The sequence below is a fragment of the Chlamydotis macqueenii genome, chromosome 7 (genome assembly GCF_036417535.1).
Source record: "Chlamydotis macqueenii isolate bChlMac1 chromosome 7, bChlMac1.mat, whole genome shotgun sequence".
NCBI lineage: Eukaryota > Metazoa > Chordata > Aves > Otidiformes > Otididae > Chlamydotis > Chlamydotis macqueenii.
The window spans coordinates 24,053,094-24,068,821 of record NC_141562.1 but is presented as its reverse complement, the minus strand read 5'-3'; the positions used below and the strand labels follow the sequence as shown (position 1 = coordinate 24,068,821).

The following is a 15,728-nucleotide window of genomic DNA, read 5'->3' as shown; positions in this document are numbered from 1 at the left end:
ATGCTCGTTATTTAATTTCTGTGTAATGTCCTGTGATGCTAAGCAGGTGCTGCTGCTGTTTTGTGCTTGGGAACATGATCTAAATGTAATGTAAACATGTAGTTTAATGAATCACCTGTATCTCTGACCTCTGCCTCCTTTTTGTATTGGTCATATTCATTCAAGCTGCTGCCATTTTAGAATTCTCTTCCTAAATTTATTTATATTCCTTTTTAACACACTCAGCCACAGGATAAAATGTGCTGTTCTAATGGATACGTGGACAGACCTACTAAAAATCCTTAAGACTTCTGATGCACAGAAATAGAAATATAGAGAAAATAGTCACATACAGTCATTTTCTTACTTCCCTGGTCTAAGAAAATGTATCCTTCACTTCTGTGATTTAATAAAATCACTAAAGCAAGAATTTAACTGTAAATAAATTATTAAAATTAGAAAATACTTCATGTTTCAGATGACTCTCTGGTCTTGCTTCTGTCTGCCAGGAAATTCATCTGAGCAGGACTTGGCATTCTATAACTCTTTAAGTGTTTCTTAAGTTGTCCTGGTTGGCTCTGTGGGCAAAACGAGCCGAGTACACATCATGTTCTGGTCGCTGACCAACCAAAACTGTAAGGAGAGATATCCTAAAGTATGTTCCTTCTAATATATGTGGGCAATAACCTTGGGCTAGATTTAAAAAGTTTGAAGAGAAATTGAAGGGTCCAAGGTCAAGTGTAAATTAAAAAATCCTTATTCAGTTCTATTTAACAGCACAGACATATAAATATTCCAAGTATCTTTGGCTTTAATATGCACTATAAACTCATCATTCTCTTGCACAGACCAAAACCATATCATATGCTATCTGCTGTGTAAGTGTCCAAAGGCACCCAAGCAAGCTGTAGGCACACATTCTGTGGAAAACTGGCAGTTTTAGAACATAAACATGGTACAATGTTAGCTGCTTTTCTATTTGCAGTGCCAAAACTTTTTTTCTTCCCATCTTACAAGGGAATCTGGGATTATACATCTTCCAAAGACATGGGAAACTCAGTTGTTTGCATATCATGAACGAGCTGAAGTTGCGTCTTCCAAAGTCTGGGCAAACGGTTAGCTACTGCCAACACCACATGTTCTGCTGTGCTGGCTGGTGACAACTGAAGCAGTATCGAGCTCTGTAGGTGCCCTGGTCCTTTTTTCAATTGGATCTGTTTAAACTGTGAGATCTCAGGCAGGAAGCATCATCCATGCTTTTAAAATAATCATAAAAATTTGACTGTATTTGTATTTGAAGATGAGAGTGAGGGAGGGGAAGATGACTGAGATTTTTGTTTCTTTTTTGGTAAGAAAGGAAGAGGAAAAAAGGAATTGGATACACTGGGAAGTGGAGAGGAAACTCCCCTTATTTTTCACCTCTAATATTGTGAATAACTCTTTTTCTACCTTTACTGTAGCATTTGATAGATGGCTTCAATGTGACTGTAGACCTTCCTGTTCCTTAATAAAACAATATGTTTAAAAAAACTTTCAGGATCAGTGAGTTAGAAAAAATGTTAAAATTCGGCTAGCTTGTGTTCAGGGCTGAGTTTGACTGAAAAATTCCATTCCTTCTCAGCAAGGTCAACATTGAATGAAATCTATGCTACGTCTCAACAAATGTATGTTCTCCACTTGTGCTTTCAGAAATAGTATGTATGAGACAGAATTTTTCAAAACTAAAAAAGCACTTCAAATTTAGATGCTAGATTGGGTTTTTTTATGATAAAGAACAGCATGTAACCATTACAATGCTGAGCGGTCTCATGTAACACAGTCCATTTTGCTGTCTGCCAGTAAGCCTTACACAACTTTGCTTTTAAAAATAAAAGAACAGAGGTTGTAATATTTATGATTCTTTAAATCAGCAACTGTACAGGAAAAGATTGCTCCTGAGAAAGTTCCTATTCGCCTGGAATTTCACAAGGGCGCTAACCCTTCTATCACGTATTAATAAACTTAGTGCCTGAAGGCTCCCATTAGGTATTAGAACACAGTGATAACAGGCATTGTAAATGTGCAAGACAAATCTTCCCTAAGGGACTATAATACAATATTGTTTAAAAAAAAAATCTAGTGATTTCTTAAAATAGCTTTACAGCCATGGCAGACTATTACTAACTTTGGCCTAGATCCTGCAATGAAAATGTGTGTTGTGAGTCTCCATTGAGTATGAGCAGGCAAGGAACACACTCCTTTTGTAAAAGCCCATTAAAAATGGAAGTCTCTCTTACAAATTGCATTTTTTGTCCACTTTCAGAAAAAAAAAGAAAAAAGTAGCTTGCAGTTGATGCTGAAAATCTATCCTGAGAGTTATATCACAAAATGCTATTGAAAATGCTCCAAAGCTACCGATCGCTGTAAACAACATGCACATACAGGTAGAAAAGAAAGAAAACTACTTGTTGACCTGGATGCTGAAGCAGTCTTTGTCTATTGATCAAACCTTTGATTTAAGTCATGTCTGCAGCATTTTTGGAGGGGCCTGAAGTTAGCTAAGCGTGTGGCCCCTCTGTGATGGCAGTGGCCGGCCAGCACAGAGCTGGCTGGAGAACCAGTCCTGTCTCTTGGTCCACCCTGACCTTCGCCCATGGCCCAAAACTCCTTTCCCACCACCACAGGTGCGAACAGTGCTTTGCACACACGTTTCGGGAGTGGTAGCAAAGACGGCTGTTTTCAAAACTAGCTTCCCAACCCCTGCAGTTTTTCCAGCTCCTGCTTTTCCAGTCTGTGCCCAGGCTAGTCGCACCCGCTTTGCGGTCCAGCTCATCCTTGGCGCATCTGTCTGGTTTCCCCATCCCCGATCACCGCACACCCGCGGCGGGCTCAAGGCACCGCGGTCCAGCGCAGGTACCGGCCGCGCAGGGAACTGCCGGGGGCTCCGGGTGCCGGTGGGGCGCGAGGGCGGCCCCGAACCCCGTGAGAGGGGGCGGGGGGGGGGCCCGCTGGGGGCCGGAGGGGTCCGCCCAGCGCCGCCGTTCCACGGGCTGTGTCAGGAAAGGAGCGGCGGCTCCTCGGAGGAGGAGGCAGTAAGGGGGCGGGGGGGGGTCCCTCGGAACGGAGCCGGCCGCAGCGAGAGGCGCGGCGGGGCGGGGCGGGGTGGGCGCAGGAGGCGTGGAGGGGAGCGCGGAGCGGCGCGGAAGGGAGCTGCGCGGCGCGTGCCATGCGCGGCGCGGAGCGGCGGGCGCGGCAGCTGGCGGCTCGCTCGCTGGCTCAGCATGCGCGGGCCGTGCCGCCGCCGTCGCCGCCTCCTCTGCCTCCTCCTCTGCCTGGCGGCCGCCGCGCTGGGGCTGTGCGGAGGCAGCAGGAACTGCCCCGACCTCATCGTGGACCGCTGCCTCTGCGCGGCCGAGCGCGCCAAGGGGCCCGGCCGCCCCACCCTCCGCATCAAAGTGGTCTGCAGCGGCGGCGACTTGGTGGAAACTTTGCAGCCCGCCGTGCTGCCCAACCGCACCGTGTCCCTGTGAGTACGGCCCGCGGGGCAGCGCGCACCTGGCGGCGGCCGCCCCGGGATCCCCGCTCCCCCCACCCCCCACCGCGCGAAGGGCTGGTGGGGGCCGCCCCAAAGTAGAGAGGGGTGCGGGGGGTACCCCTCGGCGCGGCCGTGCCCGCTGCTGCCCCGCCGCAGGCGTAGGAGCAGGCAGAGCCGCCCCGCGCAGACGATAACCCTGGCCCGGCTTTTAAAAAGTCTGTGAGAGTTTGAGTGTTTTTTTTTTTTTTTTTTCTTGTAATTCTCAGTTTGGAAACTCTTGCTGGCGTTTTGGTCGAACTGGGGAAGCTGGGCTCACCCTGATGTAAATTGCATGCCGCTGTGTGTGTGGTGGTTTGGAAAATGTCACGCCAGCAGAAGTGATGGAGCTCGCTGGTGCACCTTTCCGCCGGCCACCCGGGCCGTAAATGAACGGCATCGGTAACGGCAAACTGCCGTCAGGAGTTCTGTGTGATCACCTGGTTTTCCCCTTCTCTCTCGTCTCCTCTAAATAAAGTTTGGAACTTGATGTCTCTCTTTTTTTTTTTTTTAAACAAGAGTTTGTGTTACAACCATTTGGAACGACTCAATCTTCAATATTCTGAGTTGTCCGGTAATTGAAAATGACTCACGGTTTGGTGTCTTGCCTTTTTTTTTATTTTTTTCTCCCCAAGTGACTTAGAAATAGGTTGTGATGTTGTGTTGCCTGTTGCACATAGCTAAACTTGAATAAATGATGTATTTTGTAAGTAAAGTAGTAGAACTTTTCGTAACTATCATCAAGCGTAGGTGAAAGTAATGTCCCTGTAATGGACCCAAGGACTAACAGCCCTGTGACATTTACCCTTTAGATCATGCACATATCAACAGATCTTTTACTGTTGAATGTAGTTTTGTTGACAGTTCCTGCTGTGAACATCTCCACTGTTCACTGCATTTTCTTTAAGTCAACACTTTTAGGAGACAACTGGTAAAGAAAGTAATTTATAACATCTGGGGAACTTGTGCTTGTAAATGTACAGATGTGCTGTGTAGGCTTCAGTTCAGTTTTAGCTATAGCTGTTGAGTGACTTGATGCTGATTAGCGATACGCTGATTATTCATCTGGGAAACTTTTGCGTGTTAATATACAAGATCTAATAACTACACTTCCTGCTAAATTTTAATAGGCTGGTTCAGAATAAAATTCTTACATCAACGTAAGTTTTGACCTAGGTGATAAATTCACTTCTACTTTTGCAGTTTATGTAACTGGCTGTATAGTTACAGTTTGTACTCCCCAAAAAGTATAAAATGTCAACATCTTGGACAGGCAGAAACTATTTCTTTCCATTGGTTAAAGTCCTGTAGAAACTCACACTCAGCGTCTCTACAAAGCTTTTTCTTCTTAAGCATTTATTTACAGAGTTTTGTTTAGATTTTTTTTTTTTTTTAAGAAACTCTTCTTTTCACGAGGTAGATACCAGTAGATGAATCCATCTGACCATAAGATCACCAGAAGTGATTTTGCTTTTTCATTCACTGCTGTAAAAAGAAATGGAATTGGAAACAGAAGTGAGAAAAGATGAATGGGGAAGTGGTGTGTTTGAAGTGGTAGGTGGATTTGCTCACTTAGACATATGATTTAAGGCACCGAAAGCGAACACGCGCATTTCATGTAACACTTGCTCGTACTCATTAGAAAGATGCCATCTTAGTTTTTTTAAAACTTTATTACAAATAGCCATTGACCGGGTAGCTGATTAGCTGACCTTAGTTCATATAAAACATACACACTATTGTTTTTTGTTGTATTTCATGTGGGCAAGTACTGTATCACCTAAACTTATCCCTTTCCTCTTATTGCCTGTCTTGTGAGGTTTTTTTGTCTCAAAAAGTAAATTTAAGGCTAAATCTTGACTATTCAAAGGGAAAAATTTAAAAGCTGTGCTAGGGATGTAATAATTTTCAGTAACTGGAACACACAGATGACAACTTGATTGAATGTGTCAAAGATTTTCCAGGAGAACCTGTTTTTGATGAATTAAGTTACACTTGTGAGATTCAGCCAGCTGCAGAAAATAATGATAAAAAGCTCAAACACTAGCCTTCTTTCAGTTGTTTTTGTAGCTGTGTGGAACACTTGGGCGAAAGAGAATATTCTTGTAGATAACGCCTGCTTCCATTCAGTTTTATGGGCCCACAGAGAGAAAGAGAGCTTTAACATATGGAATATAACATTTTGGATTGCTTTAACAATTAAGAAATATAGAGGTGAATAAAGGAATATGTGTTCAGATGCAGTAACACTTTAATGAAAAAATGTAACAAGCATTTTGGTTTTTTTTCCTGGGCAGATAAGTGATCTTCTCGTGTGTGTATATATATATATTTATTATATAGGGATGCTGCTTCTCTAGAGCTATTTTCTTTTGGAAAGGAAAATCAAAGCCAAACTCTTTTAACTGTTCTGCAAAGATGATGGAGGGATTACCTCTGCTGTATCTCTTAAGCCTTTAAGGGATGAGGTTGTGCATGTGTAACACTTTATTTACATGCTAGGTAATGTTACTTATCAGCAAATTTAAGTTTTGATTTGTTAGTTTAACCTTTTTTTCACCCAAGTGACCGTGGACCTTGACTGAGTTTGACAATTTAGGCTCTTCGTGGCATATGTGGACTAAAAGTATCGCTACTGGAGATACTTGTAACACGTTCACACAGTGACTACAGACTACTGTGAAGTCACTGAGGAAATGCTTGCTCTTGACAGGTTCGAACTGATTATTTCCAGCTTATGAGGTGAGGAAGTTTGCATAGTTTCTTTGAAATCATTCAAACACTAGAGCTATTCAGTACTGTCTGAATGCTCCCAATAGTAAACAATCACACTAGAAATAAAACCAAAATATAAGCTGATAAAGCAGCTATCCACTCCTCTTTATTTTATATTAAAATCCAAAACCAACAAAACCCCCTTCTTCTGGACTCTGTTTTCCTCTCTTTATTTAGTATTTTACTGCTTTGGAAACAAAATTCAAGTGCTTGATGTGGATCAAAAGAAAAAACTTAGCTGTGGCTTCGCATAGTATTTCTACATATTTTGTTAAAGGAATTCAGTCCCTTACTGATTTGCAACATATATTTCTGTGCCTTGTATCGGGGAAGGGATGGAGTTGAGAAAGTTACTGTCTTCTTTTCCATGAGGAATACAGCTATTGAATCACTAATTTATGGGATCCCCTCTCCCCAGTTTGCTCTCAGGTGGCGTGGAAGTGTAGACCCAACAAGGAGGAGCCATATCCCTTCAGGATAATAGAGAGTTTTCTCCATTCAAGCTTTTTTTGGTTTTTTTTTTTTTTTAAATGTGTGATTGGGTTGTTGAAGTGTAACTCTAGGGAAGAAGATTATTTGCAATTTTCTTTCTCTTCTATGCCAACAGAGACTTTAGTTGTTTAACTTTTGATTGACTTGCTGAAATTTGGACTATGTGGAATATTGCTACTTTTTGCAATGCAGAAACCCTACAACTTATTATGAGCTCTTCCATGTAAACTGGACGATATATTGGTGGGTTACTTACTGTCTGTACTTTTTTTCTTTTTTTTCCTTTTTCCTGTCAAATGGTATTAAAAAGTTTATTCTTTTAGTTCTTAAAAGTTCTCAGTTTGTTACATGTCTTGATATCACTGTGCAGAACATACTCTGAAATGACAAATGCTATCAGTTTCTTACAGTAGCATCACTATTTTTCTTCCTCCCTCTTAATTCAAAAGGAAGTCCAACATTTATACCAAAGGTTGTTATTTTTACAAATGTTACCCATGGATACACTTGTGGAAGTCTACTATTTTAATTGTCATGGTAGAAATGAAGAAAATTTAAGGTAGTGTATGGCTCATAGCAATTTCATATCATATAGGAGTCTTCATATTTTTATCTATGCATTTCTTTTGACTTTGAGTTGGAGATTGTCTCAAATTCCTCAGAATCTAAATTTCAGAGTGAGGCTACATGACTCCAGTGGCAATCCATAGCCATAATACATACATAAGGGTTTTCATCCTCAAAGCACTTTACTAATGTTAACTAGTCTTCTGAAAGCAGCACTGTCCCAGTTTTCTCTATCCCAAAATTACTTTTATGTCACATTCATTTATGTCATGTCTACTGGAATTAAAACTCTCATCTTTATTGCTATAAGATCTCACATAGTATTTCTAATTAATAAATAACAGGGTGATTAAAGAAAGTAGGCTAGTTCTCATTATAAGGATTTTCACAAACATTTTCACCTTGTTTAGCTTCCTGTGTTCACTCAGTGGCAGAAAAAAAAAAGAATAAAAACCAGATTTCCTGCTCCATTATTTATGTGTGTATACATATTTATACATGCTTTTTCCAAAACTCTTAAAAAAAAAAAAAAAGCCAGCTTGTTGTTGTGAAAGCAACTCCTAACATAAAGGAAACCAACATAAAATACACATAAAACTTGGAAGGTCTGGGACAGATGGTTGAGGAGGGTGAAATAAGGAGAAGATAAAACCATTAGAGATGAAAAGTCTTTAGATATTAGTCTAGTATTCCTTGATATTTCATGGTATAGATTAAAAAAAATACTGTAACTGAAAATACTTTCATTTTCTTTATATTATTTCTGATGAGGGCATATCTACACCTGAATTCTCTTCTCTGCTTCTCAATAGCAGGCAGTACTAGGGCCACTTCCAAATTATGACTTTCTTGTGATCAAACTGATATGTGGCATTACTGGAAATTTTAACACGAGCGAAGGGTAAAAAAGATTCTGTTAAGGCAAACAGAATTCTTATTTGTAAATGATGTCCAAAATACAATAAAGGCTGCTTTATTAGTTACTAGATTAACAAATCACACCAAGATTTCTTTCCCTGTTTATCCTTACTGATCTGTGAATGTTATAAAGTGAAACAGTGCCATGTATCCTGGTGCTTTTAAGTTCTCAGTGTAACTTTCTTTGAGAAAAGCAGTTGGTGCGAGAGAATATATCTGATACCTATTGAGATGTCCTAAATGAAGTTGAGATTTTGTGATATGGTATAATTTGTCAGTTGGTCAGCTACTGACCTTGTTTGCCATCAGCAGAAAGAAATTTTGTACGTGACACTGGCACCTTTTTAAAATTTTCTTTTCTTTTCTTTTCTTTTTTTGTAGATTGGCCTAATATTCATAAAACTGATTTACTTTTAACTGTCAGAGAGATATTTGCAATAGAAATTTGTTTCTGAAGTGTAGATATTCTTATCTGTTGCAGTGAGGTAGTTGCAGGGAGAAGGTGATTTATGTAAGTGGAATTTCCCTTTATAGGAAGCTGCATGAGTTGCTGCCCCTTGGGACCAACAGACTGTTCTTTAGAAATTTGAAAATGTAGTTCTTCTTTTTCTTTTTCTTATTTTTTTGAAGGCATACTGAAATGTTTTCTTAAAATATATTTTTCTTTCCCTGTCCCTTTCTAAATATCCTGACAGCAATATAAGATGTGAGATGGAGGGAGGGGAGTGATGGAGTAGCGGGGAGGGAGGTGAAGAAGGGGAAAAGACTTTCTTATGACAGGTCTGAATAGCGAGAAGCAAAAGATCTGAAGAATGTTATTAAAATGAAGCTCTAAAGATTCAATATTGTATGCATTCTACTTTTTCTACATATTCAGAAGTTTAAAATCACAAATCTTAATTAATTGTCTGATGCGGTACAACAACAGGGTCATAGGAACCCCTGTGACTCTAGAAGCCTGTTTATTCCTTTGCCATTAACACAGACCTAGAAACTTTCTGGGCAGAAATAGCCAGCGTAACACTGCTTTCTTGTGCAAAGTTTCTCCCTATTTGGGACCCTCTGTCATCACAAATTTTGCAGCTGTTGGATCCAACCACTTTCCAGATAATCCATCCCTACTTTCGTCACTGCTGTCTTTTGTCCTGTTTTTATAATACAGAGTTGGCATGAATCTGAAAGATAAAGGGCAGTGTGTCTTTACTGGGACAGAGGTTCTGCTCTGACAGCCCATAGGAAACACACATCCATGTATATGAAGCTTACACACTTCCTTCGTGCACATCTGAGAGTCAGAGCTTTGTGCCAGCATAGTTTTTGCTACTTAATAATATTCATGCGTGTTTTCAAGGATCACTATGTATGCTATTTAACTTAAATTTTTGAGGAAAATTGCCAACTGATTTCTAAGCTTCCTCCCTTTCCATCTTCCTGACAGAATATCCAAACCCTCACAGCAGTAAAAGCATACAAAACATGAAAAGGCTGGCTGTGTGCTTCTCTAATCAACTATTATTACCTTTGATCAATCACAAGTTTACTGTCTATTTCTAGATTTCCCAAATGTAATTTGGCTAAAAACTCCTTATTATTTATAATATTAACATTTTTTTCCATGTACTTTGGCAATTACATAATACAGGGAACAGACAGTTCAGGCTTGGTTCTTATTTTTGTGGCAACATGCCATTCTTCACCCTTCCCTTAAAATCAGTTCCAACTGTGTTTTCATGTCTGGGACTGATTTGGGAGTACTCTGAAGGTATGGTTAGTCATCTGAAAACTCTGCTTTTGCAGTTTCTGTTATAGTCTTAGAGACTTGTTGACAGTTTCTTTTCTGTACTTAGTTGGTTATAATCTTATCTGAACAGCAATATATTGAATGTATAAACTGTTCTGCCAATAAGGGAAGCACACAGTGGTTTATGTGTATTATGCTCATAAACCTATAAATCTTTGCAAGAACCTGAGATTTATTCCTCAATTGTATAGAATTTAGATTTGCTGATAGCTATGCGTAAGTAAGCAAATTCTTTTAAACTTGTATTCTAAGCTTTCCTTTGGTGGGTGGCTGTCTTCTGAAGTGGCTGTTCATAAAAACTCCTGAAGGTATAAAGGCACTGGCATGCATTTTCAGCATATATACTGTAGGCTTTGTATAACACAAAATGAAATTTAATGTTTGGGTTTTTTTTCTGTGTTATTAAGATATCATTATAGTTTTCGAGTAACCTGATAAGCCTTCCAGATTCCAAATTATGGACATTTATCATTCTCCTTGTTTACTAAAGAATTACTGTGATTTCTTCCTTCTCATAGCAATCAAGATAATGTCTCCCCATAAAACCCTTGTCTTGATGCTATGTGGTAGATTATCCCAGAGAGTGCACGTTTTATAGACAACAGTATAAATTGGGAGCGTAAAGGTTTTGTATGTCCTGTAACTTGAGAAAAGAACAAACTACATCATAGAATGGAAAATAAGGTTAAAACTAGTCACAACCAAATCAGGCCTGGAAAATTTGGAGAAAAGCATAGATTTAATGAAATAATTGAACACTTAACATTGCTCTGTATTATTAGTTCCCTGGCAACAGTTATTTCAATATGTGCACTATAAATTAATCTGCATGATATCAATTTATTTGAGAGCCAAGGAGTGAAAGAAAATCATAATCTGTTTGTGAACAACTTTCTTAATACAGTAGACTTTACAGAAATTCCAGAGGAAGGATATTGAAATGTTAGGAAAGGTTCCTCTAATGGAATGTGCTAACAACCTGATGCAACAGGAAACCTACCAGCGTTTAACAGAGAGGGGGAAGAAAAACAAAAGTTCCTACCAATTTTGAGGAATCAAATTTACCAGCACTCCCAAGTAACTCAATTTTTATGTATTAACACATTTCGTATCAGAGGAGCTTTGCAGGCTAAGAAAAATGCTTAATTCTCTTTGTCTTTCATGGGCCGTCCTCTGTGCATGGAACCATCTGCTGTTGTTCCCAGAACCTTTTAATGCCTTTTATCATTATTCTTATTCCATTGATACTTCTCCCCATTTTTTCCATCTTATCTGCACCTTATTTTTGTTTACTCCTTGCATGTATTGTACACTTCTGTTTGCTACAAATGCAGAGGAAGAAAACCTTTCTCCCTTCTCATCAGCTCTGCTCTTGGTCCTCTGGTATGCTCCACTTCTCTGGCAGCCTCTGCACTTTCACTGCTGTGTGCTGCCGCCTCTGCTTCCAGATCATGGTCTCCACCGCTTCTTTAGTCTTACATGACTTTCCAGTTCCTGTTTCTTTTCTAAAACTGTCCATTACGTCTTCCCTCTTCACCTTTGATCCTTGACTCATTTTATTCTTCTCTTCTGAACTTACTTGAGTGGAACTGAAATGAGTGAGGATATGGGTCCTCAGAGAGATCTGAATTAAGTCTTGGAGTTCAGCGGTGCCTGGAATTGGGGCCAGGCAGATGGAGTTGATCCTATTACACAACTTACAAACATGAAAAACATTTGAATGTCTAGCTCTGCCCCCTTACAGAGTTTATAATCAAAACTGCAGGCAGTGGAGTAGCAAAGGAGTCTGAATGTGGTTGTGTCAAGCAATAATTATATATTGATCCATCAAATATGTTGCTGATGATTGGAGGGAATAGTCACAATGATGAGATTTTTTTTCCATCCCCAGAATTGTGCATTGTTTAGAAGGGAAGAGGAAAAGCTTAATTTCCAGTTTTCTCTACACCTTTGTTACAACATTCAAACAATATTGCAACTGTCCTTCCAAAACCGCGAAATATGTATAACACAAATAATTATAGTGATAAAGATGAAATCTTCATGTGTGCTGTTATTCTCATTGTAGTCTTTGAGCCAGAAAACTAAACTTTTCAATATGTAAGCAAGTCTAAGCTTAAGGGACTGCATTCCTTTCTCCTGTGATATAGCTATTCACATAGCTCTATTCTTGTATCATATCACTATATTTACATTTTAAGTTTATAATCTAGCTCTGTTTTAAATTAGATCATGTTAATGAACTGTTCTCAGCTATGGCTGTAGCAGTTGACAAATCCATGCTAATTTTGCAAAAGCCACAATTTTCCATCCTTACTACCTATGGGATGGAGGAAAGAAAACACAGTTGAAATGCACAAAACAAAGGATTCTTTCCGTTGCAAGAAAACAATACATTATTCCCTTAGTAATGAATGTCATCATTATAAAGCTTTTGTGTTGGGCACACATTTTGTTAATCATATTGTACCAACATTTTCATCATTAGACTTATTTATTACTACAGTCCCTGATGGAGTCATGGATCATCTCATCTATAGCAAGGTAATAATCTATAGAGGGAGAATGGTAAAATTTTGTCATGTTGTGCTTCAGGTAACTCTTCAACGTATAATATCATGTTTATTTAAAGGAATTTGGATTACAAGATGCTCAGAAAATGAAGTCAAGCTGTGGGAGTTAGAATACCAGATATTCAGGTAGCTGTTAAACTACTGAGAATAATATCTTTAGTTTCTGTACAGGGAGTTTTACCTTCATGTTTGGTAACAACAGACTATCAGAAAGTTAATCTGATCTTTTCCTTGGTTATGTTATATAGGAGTCTTCCAGAGGGAAGTTCCATACATTTTTCCTTTAATGTTGGGAGACTTTGAGTAAGAATATAAGTTCATCCAGTACAAGTAGAAGGCCATCTTTAAGATGCTGGGTTTGTTGTTTTCTTTTTTTTTTTTTTTTTTTTTTTCCTCCCAATGGTCATGCTTTCCTATGCTTTCCTTTGCTTTCCTTTCTTTAGCATCTGTGCTCATAGGGTCATATAAAGTTATTAGGGTTTGAGAACCTTTTTTTTGAGGACCTTAAGTATACCTGAGGAAGGGCAGAGGAGGACATTTGAGATATGAGCATCAGAAAATGATGTAATGTTTGGTATTTATCTGTTAGTATGAATTAACATGTGTATTAAATGAATGCCGAGCTGCTGTTCATATTAAAGTCTTACTTGGCATATTTATATACTTACTAGTCCTCTTGGAGCTATAGCAGATATCCTAACACTAATGTCTTTAATTTAAACAGAAAAAGAAACAATGAGAGTTGCAGAAAAAGAGAAGGTGATTTTTCAAACACTTTCCTTTGTCTTTTCCTTTATTTCTATAATAAAAGGATGAATAATGAAATTCCTAACACTTAAAATGTGGAAAACTCCCCACATTAATGGTTGTGTATTGTGCTGTTCATAATTCTCTCCACTTTCTGCACAATTCCATGTTATTAATAACAGTGTAAAGAGTCAACAATATAGATTGATGAAGCAAAAAATAAGCACGAGCTAAATAAATGTAATAAATTCTAATCTTCTGAATGTAGAGAAGATAATCAATAAGCATGTTTCTAATAAAATATTATTTCTGAAACAATTCTCATTAATTAATTTGTGCCTATATTTAATAACTAGTCTATTAGTGAATTAGTCCATAAAATGGTCTTCATAACAATTTTACACAGTTAAACAGTAAATTGCTGACTAGGAAAACATCTTTTTAAATAAATAATACAACAGTATTGGTAATTGGATAAAATGATGTTAAATTAAAATATCCTCCATATTTTTTCATGCATTGTTAATAAGGGTAAGAGAGTTGTTTGCTTCAATCTCCCTGCAATTGAATGCTATTTAAGTTTTTATTTTCTGTAGGTACCTTTGAAGAACTCAGGTCAACTATTTGATATTGTTATTATGGCTGCTTTACAGATTGAATACTTGGTTAGCAAGCTATTTGGTAATGAAGAGGGATTAGATGCCAAGTTTCAGTTTGGAATAGATTAGAGCAAATCATTTTTTTTAATGCTAGCTTTCCAGAGTATTGCTTTAGCTGAGGCAGAGTGATTGTTTTAAACAAATAAAATCCCTCAAGTAATCATTTATTAAATAGCACTGAAGTCAAGTTTTTTTTGTGGTGTTTTTTTTTTTTTTTTTTTTTCTTTTTCCTGAAAGTAGCTGTCAAAATGGTGGCATTGAATTATATGTTGAGCCAGTGGTTCCATATGGTTAGTTAGTCTATAAGCCTTTTCAGTTGGCTGGTGTTCCCTTTTTGAAATTGGAATAGCTAATAAAGCTTCTGAAGAAGCTTTAGGCTGAAAAACTGGGGTGGCTGGATCTCCCAGCTGTTTTTCCTTGCTGCTTTGTTGTTTCATGTGAATTTTCAGTTACTAATATTGTTTTGGAACCTGTAAAAATATGATATATGGACATAAGAAATGTTTATGGTTACACAGCTTTTAATTTTCTGCAGTCTGGGTCATTGATAAAAATATATGAGTGGCTGTCCTGCACCAGACCAAACAGCCATGTACCCTGTCTATAGTTTAGAAGTGTTTAAAAACAGGTGCCTAGGGTAGAGTAGGAGTGTGATATTTCCCACCAGGATCTTCTAGTCTCCATCCCAACTCAGTGTTGTGGTTCCTGTGCATTTCATTTGCCAAAATGGAATGTCCTTCCACAGCCTGGTCCAGCGGTCCCCAGAACCAGTGCCAGCTCCCTGTGTTTGTAGGCGAGAAGTGTGGCAAGAAGTGCTACAGCTCAACTACATACTGGTGAAGAACGACTTCCTTTTTGTTTATTTCTGAGTTTCAAGAGTTCAAAACTCAGAATTTGTTTCAGCCAGAGCTGAGGTGATTATCCAACTTCGGAAAATGGACCAGGTTCTGTCTTCAATAGGGGAACCTGTCTCTCTGCTTTTCTAGTTGTCTTACCTTTGTTATCATTAGTTGTTGTCAGTAAGCTGAAAGGCAAGGGGGTGCTGAGATTGCAAGAACTAAAGTTATATATAATATTAATAGTATGCTCTCTTGTATGTAATCAACGTTGTGTTTAACTTTGTGATAAAACTTTTTGAATAACCAAAGTCACTACATTTCACTCCATCTGTGGGGAAATGCACTGGTCTTCTAGTGGGGAAAACAGAAAGCTGCACTCCTGCTTTTAACATTTTGAATTTATGAAAAATGAATAAAAGCTTAAATTTAGCTTTCTCATTGGTTGGCCTAGTTTTCTCATGGCAGATTGATACATTTTCCTGCCTCTCTCTGTTTTCTTGAGCAGTAAGTGCATCTTCAATTTTCCTTGTGTGTTGAGGCCAATATTTTGTGCTTCATTTAGTTATTAGCACTATGGAAAGGAGAAAGGGTGAAGGTATGACTGAGAGAAAAAGCTATTAAATTGCAATAACAGCATGCCAGTGAAAAAAAGGTTTTTGGAGGAGTTCAATGGCTCTAAGAGGTACAGAGCGCTGGGCAATAGGTCCTTTTTTTGTCTGTTAAAAATAATTCTGGTATTGATGCTGGCTATATATTTGTTCAGAAAGATTGCACCATGGCTCTGCTGATAGCTCTTTTGCTTGAGTTAAGCTTCAGTTTTGTATTTTT

At 38.5% G+C, this 15,728-nt stretch overlaps 1 protein-coding gene across 1 annotated transcript in view; it reads left to right on the top strand.

The window, feature by feature from the left end:
- Positions 1-3,177: 3,177 nt before the first annotated feature.
- Positions 3,178-15,728, top strand: part of LOC104483131 (adhesion G protein-coupled receptor A3-like) — a 279,708-nt gene continuing 267,157 nt past the window's right edge. The window contains exon 1 of the mRNA XM_086752545.1: positions 3,178-3,484. Coding sequence (XP_086608671.1) covers positions 3,240-3,484 — 245 coding nt within the window. The 5' untranslated portion in view covers positions 3,178-3,239. The remainder of the gene's footprint in view (positions 3,485-15,728) is intronic.